Source organism: Macrotis lagotis, chromosome 3, assembly GCF_037893015.1.
Source record: "Macrotis lagotis isolate mMagLag1 chromosome 3, bilby.v1.9.chrom.fasta, whole genome shotgun sequence".
NCBI lineage: Eukaryota > Metazoa > Chordata > Mammalia > Peramelemorphia > Peramelidae > Macrotis > Macrotis lagotis.
In genome coordinates this window covers 55,161,285-55,176,048 of record NC_133660.1, presented here as the reverse complement: position 1 = coordinate 55,176,048, position 14,764 = coordinate 55,161,285, and the positions used below count along the sequence as shown (strand labels likewise).

Genomic DNA, 14,764 nt, shown 5'->3' with positions numbered 1-14,764 from the left:
CTTTCAGGGCTTTGGCTAGATTGCACACTTTAGAATTGGAAGAGACTTAATAGAGGTCATCTTCCAGAACTTCAGCATGTTTTAGAACTTGACTAAAATTATTCTCTCCAAGTTGTCATGGATCTCTTAATTTGTTGTCATTGAGTTGTTTCAGTTGAGTCTGACTCTGTGTTCCCATCTGGGATTTTCTTGGCAAAGATACTGGAGTTGTTTGCCATTTGTTTCTCCAGTTCATTTTATAGTTGAGGAAACTGAGGCAAACAAGGTTAAGGGACTTGTCCAGGGTCACAGAGTTAATAAGTTATCTTCAGCCAAATCTGAACTCATAAAGGTGAGTCTTCCTGATTTCAGACCTGACTCTACCCATTCCACCACTTACCTGGATCCTGATCTCTTTAATTATCAAGTCTGATGTTTCAGGTTTTTTTTAGCCTTCTTTCTTTCAGCTCTTTCTGTATCTACTATCTGATCACTATCTCCTCATATACATTTTCTTCTTTCTGAGCTTATGCAATACAACTATCTCCTGACTGTCTCCCATCTATCTGCTCCTTTTCAGGTTCCTTTACTGGTTCATCATCCAGCTCATACCCTCCCTGGGGGCTCCCCAAGGCTCACTCTTAGGTCTCTTCTTCTTATTTCTTTATATTCTCTTTCATTAACCTTAGCATCTCCCAGGGGCTTAATTGTCACTCATAGTGATGAGTCATGGATTTATGTCTGTCCTGCAGACATCTACAATTCAATACGTCAAAATTAGAGTGCATTTTCCCCAAAATCCCCACCTCTTCTAAACATCCCTATTTCTCTCAAGGGCACCAGCAGTACAGCAGTCTCCCAGGTTCATAGCTATTATCCTTGACTGCTCACTCGACTTCACACTGAATATTCAATATGTTGCCAAACCTGGATGTTTCTATCTATGCAATATCGCTTACATCCAGTCCTTCATGCAGCTACTACTCTAGTGATGGGTCTGGACTCTTACAAAGGTCTTCTAATTGGTCTCCTTGCCTCAAATCTCTACCCACTGCCACCCTTCCTCCTTAAAGTTGGAAAAGTAATTTTCCTTGAATGAAGGTCTGACCATATCACTCCTCTACTCAGTAAGCGCCAGTGGCCCAATAGCTTTAGGAGAGAATATAAACCTGTTTAGCTTCATTATCTTGCTCCAACCTAGATTTCTAATCTCACTGTAAATCAGTACAATGTCAGGCACAAGGGCAGGTTTATAAGAAATATTGATTGATTTGATTAGGGTGGAAGTAAATTAGTGGGTGGAGAGAGAAGGAAATCTATGCGCCAACTGGCAAGTAAGCTGAAAAAGCACAGACCCAAGGGGTCCCTGGACCAACCTGCCAGCTGCTCCAGCACCAGCTGCTGGTTGCCTTCCTAAGTCTAGTACTTCAAAGCTGGAAGTACATTTTCCAGCTCCAAGAATCTGTCTGTTAAGTGACAAGTGGTATGAACAAAGACTGAAGCTAGTTTAGCTACTGGCTCTGCCTCTTTGCCAGGGAACAGGTGGTCACATTCACACATCAGCATCGCCCGGATGGCGGCTGGGGTTCTGGGAATCTCTCTATGTACTGAGAGAAGTGGATGCTTACAATTATCAGAAACAGGAGCCTTAGTCACAAGGAGAACATTAGTAAAACTTAAGTTGGTTCTGATAACTTTGTGATTTTAAAATATTTACTTGAGTCAATTCATTCCTATTATGCTCATTGATTATCTCTAAGCAAAAGAAATAGGTGGTCTACTGCAAAAAGTGCCACCTCTTTTTTTCGTCTTAGCAAAAGAATGACATCACTGAAGGATCAATTTACTCAGAATTAATAATAGTTAATGTATATGCTTTAACCTTGTAGGTTGGTAAAGAATTTTATATATCTTATTTTATTTGATACTCCCAATAGCCCTGAGATATAGGTACTATTATTATCTTCATTTTACAGATGGAGAAACTTAGGCTGAGAGAGATCAAGTAACGTGCCCAGGTTCATATGGCTAATGAGTGGCTGAGGCAAGATTTGAATACAGATATTTCTGTCTTAAATTCCAAGCTCTGTCCACTACCAAACCTGGTTGCCTGTCTAGACCCTTCTTCTTTCACTCCTCACCCAAGGAGATTTGCTTTTAATTGACTATGTGAAATTTCTTAAATAATGGTTTTATATCACTGAGGCAGCCCAATTATAATCAAAATGTTAAATAAGGAAAAATTTCTCCAAATATCTATAAAAGCAAAGCTTTCAGATGGCTACCTCATTGTGGTGCCTTGGCTATATTTTAACAGTGAAATAAAGGGAACCTACCTGAAGACTGCAAGGCTCAGGGACCATAGCACAAGTGGCTTCCTCAGTTCAAACTTTGCTCGCTTGTTCATTAGGTGCCGACCACCAAATATAAAGGCAGCATACAGAGCTGAAAACAAGAACGATTTCTTCCTATAAAGAAAACAAACCAGAAAAAAAAGTGTCATGAGTCTCCCATTAGTCATTCAACACTGATATCTGGACTCATCCCTATGCGGCAATTTTCTTCCCTTGAAATTAAATCACATTTTATACCACTCTTGCTAATTGAAATCACTGGAAGCTAGTGATGCAAGACACATTGATCTTTCTTGTATGAGGACAGAGGAGCTAAGCTGCTGAATTGGCTTAAGCTACATTTTAGTTTCTCTCTTCATAAGCAAGATTGATCCAGAGATTAACCAACACATTTAACCTTGGTGCCAAGCACTGGGTTTCTTTTAGGGTTCTTGAGTTTTCTTTTTAGGTCACCTATAATTTGTTGTTATTCTGTCCTGCCCAATTCTTCATGACCCCATGGACCTGTCCCTGTGGTTTCTTGGCAGAGATACTGTAGTACTTCCTTCTATAGTGTTGTCCCCATTTTATAACTAAGAATCTGAAGAAAATAGGGTTTAAGGGATTGACTGAAGGTCATAAATCTAATAAGTGTCAGGCTGGATTTGCACTCAAATCTTCCCAATTCCAGGCTCAGTGCTCTAACTGCCCATCATACTTATGATTTCCTAAAATAAATATCTATATAAACATTATATATATATATATATATATATATATATATATATATATATATATATATATATATATATATATCATATATATTCACATGTATACATATATTTCAAAAACTACCACAAGGAAGACAAGGGAGATAAAATGGAGAATGGTGCTTAACAATATCTAGTATTTATATGGCACTTTAAGGTTTGCCAGATGTTTTTGGAAATATTTCCTTTATCCTCAAAATAATTCTTAGTTTTAGGTGCTATTATTACTTATATTTTACAGGGAACTGAGGCAGATAGAAGATAAGTTTCTTGAGCAAGCTCACACAACCAGGAAGTGTCTGAGGTTAGATTTGAACTGAGGTCTTTTTAATTCCAGCATTCTATCCACTGTGCCATCTAGCTGTCTGATTAGACATTTTTCATTTTCATTTTTCAAAACTGGTTAACAATGAGTTCTTGTATTTTCATGAAGATTAGATATCTGGTAACTGAGTATCTGTCTTCAAGAAGTCTATTAAAATTGTAGCATTACAAAGTAGTTAGCAGGTTGAACCTGGAGAAAGGAAGACCTGAGTTCAAATATGATTACAGATACTCGTTTGTCTCAGTTTCTCGTCTATAAAATAATCTGGTATTCTCCAGCTCAGTTTGCATTTTATTCTAAATGCAAACCACTCTGGTATCTCTGCCAAGAAAACCTGAAATGGAATCTCAAAGAATTGGACACAACTGAAAATGATTCAGCAACAGTGTCAAAAGACCTGGTCCATCTCAGATTTGTATTTCTGGCCACCAAATATGTGCTACCTTTTTCTTATTGCTTTTCATATTCCTTATATAGATAGAGCTTGAAAGAATGTTAAATCATCTTCTAGCCTCATAGATCTAGAGCTGGAAGGACCCTTCAGGGGCCATTTAATCCAACCCATTTATTTTACAAATGAGCAAGCTGATGTTGAAGAAGTTGAAATGTGCTTACTGCAGACACAGTGCTAAGCAGAGTGTTTAAGACATACCAGGGTCTGCATCTGAATCTGTTAATCAGATCTGGCCAAAAACAATTTTTTCATGGGGCAAATCTGAATTGGAAATAAAAGCTTTTTCTTGTGTGGGGGGAACATGAGGAAAGTGTTTTCATACTGAGAAAGCAGCACCTTAAGTATTAAGTTCATCAGTAATTCATCCCCAAAACATTTACTTTCATAGTGACAAGATTATTTTGTTCTGGTAACATGTCTTTATTGGGTAGCTTTCTTGACAATGAAACCTGAAAACCTTGCTAAGCTTGTTGTCTCTCATGGTAAAAATCAAAGTAAAAAGCATGATGAATGATGAAAACCCCTTCAAAGACTTCTTACAGAAACAATATAATACAAAATGGAAAATCAGTTTTCTGTATAGGAATTCCCCCCCCCCCAACATGTACAAAACTATTCATAGAAGCTCTGTTTGTGATGGCAAAGAATTAGAAATTGGGGGGATGTCCATCAATTGGGGAATGGCTGAATGAATTGTGGCGTATACATATTGTATATTTATAGATATATATGTATATATACTTGTATATGTATATGTATATATAAAAATATGATGGGATACTATTGTTCTATTAGAAATCAGGAGGGATAGGATTTCAGAGAAGCCTGGAAAAACTTGCATGAATTGATGCTGAGCAAGATGAGCAGAACCATAAGAGCATTGTACACCTTAACAACAACATGGAGTGATGATCAACCTTGATGGACACGCTCACTCCACCAGTGTAACAATCAGGAGCAATTTTAGGGGATCCATGATAGAGAATACCATCTGTATCCAGAGATGGAAACTATGACGCTTAAATGAAGACTATAAAGTATCACCTTCAATTTTTAAAAAGGTGTCTTATGTATTATGTATTATATAATTTTGCTATCTCTAATATTTTCTTTCTTCCCCATGGATATGTTTTTTCTCTCAACACATTCAATTTTGATCTATACATATCATGGAAACAAATGTAAAAACTAAATCAGATTGCCTTCTGTTTGGGGGGAGGAAGGGAGGGAGGGGGGGGGAAACTGTAAAATTCAAAACTTTGACAAAATAATGATTGGTAGGAATTTTGGGGGTAGGGTGAGGCAATGAATTTAAGTGTTTTGCCTAAGGTCACACAGCTAAGAAGTATCAAGTATCTGAGATCTGATTTGAACTCAGGTCCTCCTGGCTCCAGGGTCAGTGCCCTATCCATTGCACCACCTAGTTACCCTCTGCATAAGCAATTTAATAGAGATTTTTGAAATAACCCAACTTAGAACACTTCCAAAAAAAAGAGAAAAGTAAGTTCCTGGGCATAACAGAAAATACAATGGGTTAATATGAAATGCATTCTCTACAAGTCTTCCTACATCTTCCAACTCCTGGCATGTATTACTGACTCATAAAGGATTGGATTATACTCTATTTACATAGAAAGCATTCCTATTTAAATTAATGTCATATAAGTATTGACTTACTTGGCTAAGATGTAAAGTAATAACTATAAGAAAGTTTACTCATAAATGAAAATTTAATAATATATTTCCACTGATTGTTTCCCAAAAGCGTCTCTGGCCAACCTGATATTCTGTCATCTGAAAATGAAGAATAATTAAAGTTTCCCAATAACTGCAAGTCCTAATTGTAATAATGACAGAAAATAGAAGTAGAGAATTAGGGAAATTATCTGGAAAAGACAACTATTTAGATATATCCAGCAAGAGAGATTTGACAATAAGGATTAAATAGTTATTGTCTAAAATCTAGCCTTTGCTAAGACATACCCTTAAATGCAAAGCAGTGACTGTGAATCTCTTGTGCTTGTATTAGGGAAATAGATTCAAAGAGATAAAAGTCTCCAGAATATCATGATGATTTGCTAAACTCAATTCTCCCCTCTAACCTGTGGCAAACCAAGCCAAAAAAAACCACTTTCCTGTTACTCTTAGTGAAAAGCAAAAGTTTTCCCAAAATTCTTTCTGTTTTTTTTAAATAGAATCTTCTTTGCCATATTCCACATGATGCCAAATAATTAAGACTCATAATCCTCTAAAAGTCCTTTCTAATTAATCACGTGTATGTGTGTGTATGTGTGTGAGGGGGTTCCTAGGAATCCTGAAAACTGAGTTTAAGTACTGACATAAATTTTATTTTACTACCTGTGTGGGTCCCTGAGGTAAGCCTCTGGGCCTCAGTTTACTTATCTATTAAATAGGGATGACAACCACACCTACTTCCCAGGGTTACTATAAAGATCAAATGAAATATGCATGTCTTTGGAAACCATGAAATGCCATATAAAGGTGACCTATTATTATCTCCATTTCACAGATGATAAAACTAAGGTTCAGAAAGATTTAAGAAGGCATGCACTAAACACATATTACCTCCTACTGCACTCCGACCATTGACTGGTTGCTCACAATAACACAGCTAATAAGGGTTAGAGTTGGAACCTGAAACTAGATCCTGACTCCAGATTCAGAATTTGTTTCACTATTCTACTCAGGGACAGTGACTCTCCCCTTATGACTTTAGGGCACAGTACTTAGGAACCTAAAGAGTGGCCAATAACTCTGTGCATCCTCAGAACTTTACTAAGCTAGGCTTTCCTCTGACCCATTTGATGGTTTCACAGATGCTCTTCCACATAGTTCTAAGGCTATTAATATAACCTGTTCGATGATCACACCGGTTGTAAATCAAGCATCAGTGATTTCCATAAAAAAATAAACTGTTGAGAGGGGATAGTTTCTACTGTTTTCCTGTTCTAATTGTTCATGCCATTTTAGTCTACTCAGAAATCAAAGTTGGGAATAGGTCTTTGCTAGGAGTAAGTTAGAGCCAGTGCCTGGGAGTCAACGGTTAAATTTTTCAGTGTAAGCATATAAATCTTAGAAATTGGCAAATGCTGAAGATCAGGGTTTGATTTATTATTTTTAAAGTCATCTAGAGGAGGAAGCTAGATGGTTTAGTGACTAGAGCCTTGGAGTCAGGAAGACCTGACCTCAAATATGACCTCAGACACTCACTACCTGCTTGACCCTAATCAAGTCACTTATCCTGTTTATATTAATTCACTAGAGAAGGAAATGGCAAATCATTCCAGTATCTGTGCCAAGAAAACCCCATACAGAGTCATGAAGTTGGACATGACTGAACAATACCATTGTCTAGATTTGTGACATTCCTCCCATAGTGCTAGCTATTAAACATTTATCAGCACACCACTGTGCTATCATGGTTACTGACTGACTTCCATCAAAGCTAACAAATGGTCAACCGACCTTTACTGAATGATCTGCACTGGAGGGGAAGTTGCGAATTCCAGGGAAGCTCATTCTACTTTCAAACTACTCTAAATTTTATTAAGTATTCCCCATCTAATTTCAACTCCTCAACATCTACCCATTACTTTGAAACCTGCTTCTTGGGACCAAGCAGAAAAACCTAAACACTTCCTTGTTATAGCTATTCAAATATTTCAAGAGACTTCAGTTTCCTCATCTTTCATAGGATTCAGGATTTCTGGAACAGAAAGGTCAATTTTACAGAAGAGGAACTGACACCTAAAGAGGCTGAACTGTTCAAAGAAACACAGGCACCAGGTAATAGAGCAAAGACTTGAATCCTAATCATTGTATGACTGAAGTCTAAGTGCTCCAAAGTGTCTGCTTCAGCCATCTTCATGACTTAGCAAGCAATGATGCTGGCTTTCTGCATGGTAGGGAGATGTCTACTCCAAACACGTGAAGGCTTCCCCCAGAGGAGTGGAAGAATGAGACCTGCCAACACACCATTCTCATGACAATGTTATTATTGATATGTCAACATAATTTCATCTCTATGAGAACTCCATTCATCAATACACATTAGATAGCTCAATGATAGAATCTTGAACTTGACATCAGAAAGACTTGAGTTCAAATCCTCCCACAGATACTTTCCATAGGCACTCCTACAAGTCACTTAACTTTCACGAGCTCCAGTTTCCTCATCTGTAAAATGGGGAGAATAATACCTAGTAGTACAATACCATTGAACAATACTATTGTCTAGATTTGTGGGCTGTTCTGAGGATTGAGTAATACCTATAAACTGTTTCACAAATCTCTAAAGTGCTATGTAAATGTTAGCTATTGTTATTAACCCCTCCAGACCTGTAAATGATCTCTAAGAGTTCCTGCCATAGATAAGATGATTTATCAACTGGTGACAACCTCCTCCATGTAGCTGGTTCTTGAGCAACAAAACGTAGATTTATGTCTTGCCAGTCCCATCGGCAGCGTTCTACTAGTTTTTTTTTATAATTAATAGAGCAAAGGTAAATGAACAGATGCATTTCTGGAAGACAGGGAGTATATTTTCTTGGATATTGGAGAGTACAGTATCAAACATAATAATAGAATAATAATAGTGTTCTGAAGTTTGCAAAGTACATGTTCTCATCTGATCCTCACATCAACCTTGGAAGATAAGTTCTATTACTATCCTTATAAATGATGAACTGGGCTAAGGAGGGTCGGGAATCACAGGTCAGGTTTTCACAGCTCAGAAGTATCTTTCACAAGATTTGAACTTAGTTCTTCCTTATTCTCAGTCTAACATTCTATCATACATTCTTAGATGATTAGAGATTAGTAACAAACAAAACACCTCCACAATGAAATCATAGCATGTTTTGAGTTTCTTTTCTGTGCTCTGAATTCTGTTCCTTCCTGATGTTTCTACGTCGTTCTAAATCTTATCTGGGAAACTTCTAGTTCTGAATGAATTAGTGAATGACTCCTGGTTATCTCTGCATTGCTGCTGAACTCTGTAAAAGCCTTGCAAGGAGGGAAGGTTGGATTGGAATGAAAGTCACTATATAAAATCATACTATTTTATCATACTGCTTTTTTCTCCGTTGTCAGACTTCAGCAAAATACAAACTTGGTAAGAATCTCTATGTCCTCTTCTAGCATCTGTGCTTACTGCCCTTTTATTTCTCCCAACAGACAAATCCTACTTTCAAAATTGTCAACTGATCTCCTTATTTTAGGCTAAGGAAACTTTTGTGTCAGCAAGATTTCAGTACTAGTCTTAAACACCTCTCTGTCTAACCTAGGCACCAACACCATAAAGTCAAAATTATAAACTCAATTGGCCTTCACATATGTGGAAAATAAAAAGAAACCCACACTGGTGAGGACAAAAATGCATGGAGCCACCCAACTCTATCCAGAATATAGGACTAATTGGTTTGTTAGGTTTGTATTTGAGTGAATTAAAATAAGATGTCTCCTTGGGCTATGTAGAATGGATAGAATTTATGGAGTACATAAAGGAAGTAGAATGCTAATGAGTAGGATAAAAATGTGACCACTTTACCTGTAAAAGACATTCTTTCCCTTAACTACTTGTGTGGTGTGGGGATTATTTAAATCAAGATTCTGAAATTGATTTTTAAGGCCCATAATTATAGAACTGGAATACTACATGCATTCAGGTTCATCCAAGAGGCAATATTGTACTACAGAAAGAACACTGGATTCCGAGTCCAAAGGCCTGGGTTCTAATCCAGGTTTTGCTACTTATAACTTGTGTGATCATAGACAAATCATCACATTTCTCTGTGGTTGAGTTTCCTTCTCTGAAAAATGGAAGTATGAGCTAGCTGGCTTCTAAAGTTAGTTCCAGTTCAAAAGCTTTGCTCTTATGGTGCTAAGAATTTGAAGGCAAGTTAATTCTTAAGAAAACACAAAACTGTGCTTTCATAATTCTTTTGGTGTCTGCACAGTATGTTGAGGAATTTATACTCAATATTTGTTTCTTCTGCATAACACTACTTAAGTTGTTAATGAACAAAGGATTCTTGAATGTGAACATTGTCTAATGTGACAAGAGTTACTCTTGGGTATTCCTCAAAGTCTCAACACTCAGAGAGTGTGGTCCATCTATCATTTCATACTGTCATCATGTGATCAACCTATTTCCTTTCACCATTATATGATTTTTGGATATTTACTTTGCCTCTGAGAATCACTGTCTATTTACATACACGATGCAACTTCCCTTTGGTTTTTGATTAATCCATGATTTTGATTCTTTTAAAATTGTGGCATTTCATAATTTGCAAATCTATACCACTACCAGAAGAGTATTGTTATATAAAAAGATGGATTTTTGTGTTTGTAAATTTTGTAGGCAATGATTTAAGTAAAATCTAGTCTACTTTAAACCTGTGTCTTCCTCTAGCAGCCTGATCAAGCAGCACTATGACCTGTTCCACTTGCTGTCTGATTAAGTATCATGTGTGAACAACTATTCTTCATCCACTTAAGATTCTCCTATGTGGAGATGGGTTGAATTTGAGTTAGATGAGGCTCTGCAGTATTCCGAGGATTGTTATGATCAGCACAATGTCACCCACTATATCATTCAAAAACATATTTTTCAATTCACACCCATAGTTAAAAACTGATTATGAAATAGTTCTCAAAAGAATGATTGAAAACTTTTAACTACCAGGGAAAGATTACTCTAAATTAGTGCTCATGAGAGAAATATAAATCAAGACAACTCTGAGTTTTTATCTTATGTGTAACAGAGATAAAGATGAAAAAAGATAGTAATAATCAATGTTAGAAAGGATAGGGAAAGACAGACAGTAAAACAATTGTTCATGGAACTGGGGAATTGGTCCAACCCTTATGTAAAATAATCTGGAAATTAGGCTAAGAATGGTGTCCAAAATTGCCTTTGATGTAGAAGTTCCACTGCTATTTAAAAAAAATCAGGGACAGAATATGCAAAAATATTCACAGAAGCACTTTTTATAGTAGTAAAGAGCTGGCACCAAAGAAGACTGAGGAAAGACTAACTATCTGTGGTACTGGAACGCAATATAATGATAATGCATGGAAAGAGACAATGAATATAAAGAATTTAGAGAAAGATGTGAAGGTTCATAATAAACAGATGTAAAAGCAGCTATGTATTAACCCCAATGCTGGAGAAGGAAATGGCAAATCACTCCAGTATCTTTAACAAGAAAAACCTCAAAGGGGATCAGGAAGAATTGACATGACTGAAGCAAATGAACAATATTAACTTCAAGAAGAAAAATGCAAAGAACAATAACAAAACAGAAATTGAACATTATGCAGTTATGGCAACCAAGGTTGGTTCCAGAGAACAAATGTACCTCCTTCCCTTCTTTGAAGATATAGGAGAATTTGAGTGTGGAGCACTGCATTCACTGTCAGACTTGATTGAATTGATGAAGTTTTTTAAAATTGTTTTAATAAATAATATTTTGTTACGATGGATAGCACCATGGGTAATGAAGTGGGTAATGAAGTAGGATGGACTACATATGAAAATAAAAGTGATATTAAAAACAAACCAAAAAATGAATAAAAATGAGAAGACTTTTAAAAATGAGAATGTTACTCTATCAAGGGACAAAAATTTGCAATTTTATAAGCCCATCTGAATTCAGAACAAATTTAGGATAAGCAAGTTTTGTGGTAAGAATAGATGTTGAATTCTAATTTAATCTATTTGGCCTAGGAAACCAAGTATTTTGGAGATTCTTTCATTACCAACAGTTTTTTCATTTACATTTTTTCATCAGATGCTAATGTAGAGATCCCACTTTCTCTTTAAAACAAAAAGTGATAAAATCATTCTGTCATTCAGTCTAACTCTGAAGCAGGCCATAGAAGGCAGGATTATTTTCCATCAGCTTCAGTGAAATACTATACTTAATATTGATTTATTCTTCTTTCTAAAAGCATCCATTAATTCACAAAAGAGATATGCGGCCGAAAGTTGTCCAATATGATCTTTGATGCATATTATCTGCCAAGAGCTCACAACTCATGGGAGATAAGTACTATTATTATCTCCATTTTACAAATGAGGAAACTGAGGCAATCAAATTAAATGACTTGCCCAGAATCACATAGCTAATAAGTGTTGAAGGCTAAATTTGAATTCAGGCTTTTCTGATTGTAGGTCAAGTGTTCTATCCACTGTGCCAACTAGTCATCCTAGGTGGTATGCTGAATTTGTATTGCTATTTTGAATATTATCAACCTTTTCCCATTCCTGAAAAGCAGTAGAGTTCAGATGAAAGATCACTGTATTAGAGATCATGAAGGAGCTGGGTTCAATTTCTGGCTCTACTTGCTGTGACCCTGGACAAATGAATCAAACACATTTGACAGATGAGGAAACTGAGACACAAACTGTTTGATTCCCTATAATCAGATGAAATCATTCACTGTCATTCAGTCTAACTCTAAGCAGGCCATTGAGGGCAGAATTATTTTCAGTCAGTTTCAGTGAAATACTTGCACATAATATTGATTTATTCTTCTTTATAAAAGCATCTGTTAATTCACAAAAGAGATATGCTAGGAATGATCAATTTCAGGAAGAGAGCTAAAGATTATATTAGTGACAAATAAGAAATGAAGTAAAAAACAATTCCTTCCCTCACTTTGAGACTATTTTAAGAAGGCATCAGTTTTCTAAATTTTTGGAAGACGTAAGACATTGCTACTAACAATGGGGAAAAAGCACAAAACTTATGTATGATTATTTCATAGAAATTTTTTATGAAAACTCATATTTGTCATTCCTAGATTTTTTTTGATTAGCTCTCATTCTATTTCTTCTCTTGGGCTTTTCTAGTAGGATGAAAATTTTTGTTCTAATCAGTTTTTTTACATACACTCAATGTATAGTTTGAATTATTCAAAAGGTATAACCTTCCTGAAAGGGTAAACTGTTTCCCATGCTTGTAGATTTTCTAATGGGTTGGTTAACCATTGCCACTATCATACAAAGGACTTGGGTTGGGAGAGATCACTTCTGAATTTCCAACTTAGTGATTTGTTTTTTCCTCAGTTAATAAGTCCCTAAAATGGTCAGGGTTAGAAGAATAAAAATGAGAAAAAAGGCAGGCAAATATATTAACAACTGCATTTTAGTTTATTTAAACTAGCTTTTAAAAATTAAAAATGGACTATGATTATATAGAAATCAAGTGCAATAATTTCAAAAAGAATTGATAAGATTTACTAGATCAAATAATTGCTGTTACAAGATGACCAAAAGAGTATAAAAAGCATATTTTTCCAAATTATAACAGCCTTTAGATAATATTTTACACCTCTCAGTTTGCTTCAAATGATAGAAAGAAAAAATGACAAATGTTGGAGGGGTTGTGGAAAAATTGGGACATCAATTCATTGTTGGTGGAACTGTGAACTGATCCAATCATTCTGGAGAAAAATCTGGAATTATACCCAAAGAGTTATTAAACTGCCTATACCCTTTGACCCCAGTAATATCACTACTAGGTCTATTTCCAAAGATTACTGGGGAAATGGAAAAGAACCTTTTTGTTCCAAAATATTTACAGCAGCTCTCTTTGTAGTGGCAAAGAACTGAAAATTGTCTTTATCAATTGGAGAATGCCTAAAGAAGTTATGGTATCTGAATGTGATGGGATACCGCTGTGCTTTAAGAAATTGAAGAGATTAATAATCTTAGGAAAACATGGGTAGATTAGCATGAAATGAGCAGAACAAAGACTACACTAACAGTAATATTATTTTAAGAATAACTTTGAGTGAATAAACCATTTTGACTATTATAAATACCCAAATTAACTATAAAAGACATATGAAGGAAGAAGCTATCTGTATCCGGAGAAAGACCTGATTAATAGAAGTAACAGTAGCCATCTCTAGGGCAGGAAAAAGGGAAAAAGGAAGAAAAAAAAGGGAAAAAAATTTATGTGATAACTTTATATAGTCAATAAGAACTATAATAGATTTGTAGTTTCATATGCAATTATCATTTTAATTATACTGTTCTAGAAATGCTTCTTGTATCCTATAAATTCAAAATAGAATTTTAAAAAAGCACTCTTGTACATAACATTTTGATTCATTTGCCTAGATGAGAGATGATGATGATGATGATAGTTACTACTTATAGAGTACTTTCTATTTGCCAGGTCCTATGTTAAGCATTTTACTATTATGATCTCATTTCAGTCTCAAAACAATCTTGGGAAGCAGGTGATATTATTATCTCCATTTTACAGATGAGAAAACTGAAGCAAACAGGGATTAAGTTACTTGCTCAGGATCATACAGTTAGGAAGCATGTGAAACTGGCCTTAAAGTTTATTCACTGCCCATTTAACAGTCAAAGGTAATATTGTTTTAGAATATACACAACCCCATTTTTAGCATTTAAAGTCCTTGAGAATTTGACTTCAACTTTTTTTTTTTTTAAGATTCCTGTGCTTTGTTCCTTTGCAAAGGTTATTGCTAATGCCTGGAAACATGGTCCCTTCTAATTTCCATCTCTTAGAACCCAAAGCTTTTTCAAAGCTGATTTCAAGGGAAACCTAGTAGGTAATTCCTGATACCATCAACTAAAAAAAATAATACTGTCTGGACTTTTTATACGTAATATACCCTTATTGGCTACTCCCCTCAATTTGCACAAGTAGTTAGTTGCAGGTTTTATCTGAAGAGGAATGCTGATAGCTCAAGTTTTGAAAGCAGTAGGCAGTCTTTAGTTTACCCTAATACTATTTAGTTTACAAGCCCCCAATATTGTTTCCCATTAACAATCAGCCACAGAATACAATGTTCACATCTTTAGTCATTCGGTTGTTTCAGTTATGTCCAGCTC

At 35.7% G+C, this 14,764-nt stretch overlaps 1 protein-coding gene across 1 annotated transcript in view; it reads right to left on the bottom strand.

Moving 5' to 3' along the window:
* The window catches only part of ELOVL6 (ELOVL fatty acid elongase 6), a 147,986-nt gene that overhangs the window by 58,125 nt on the left and 75,097 nt on the right, over positions 1-14,764 (bottom strand). The window contains exon 2 of the mRNA XM_074228709.1: positions 2,316-2,447. Within this exon, the coding sequence (XP_074084810.1) occupies positions 2,316-2,447 (132 nt within the window). The remainder of the gene's footprint in view (positions 1-2,315; positions 2,448-14,764) is intronic.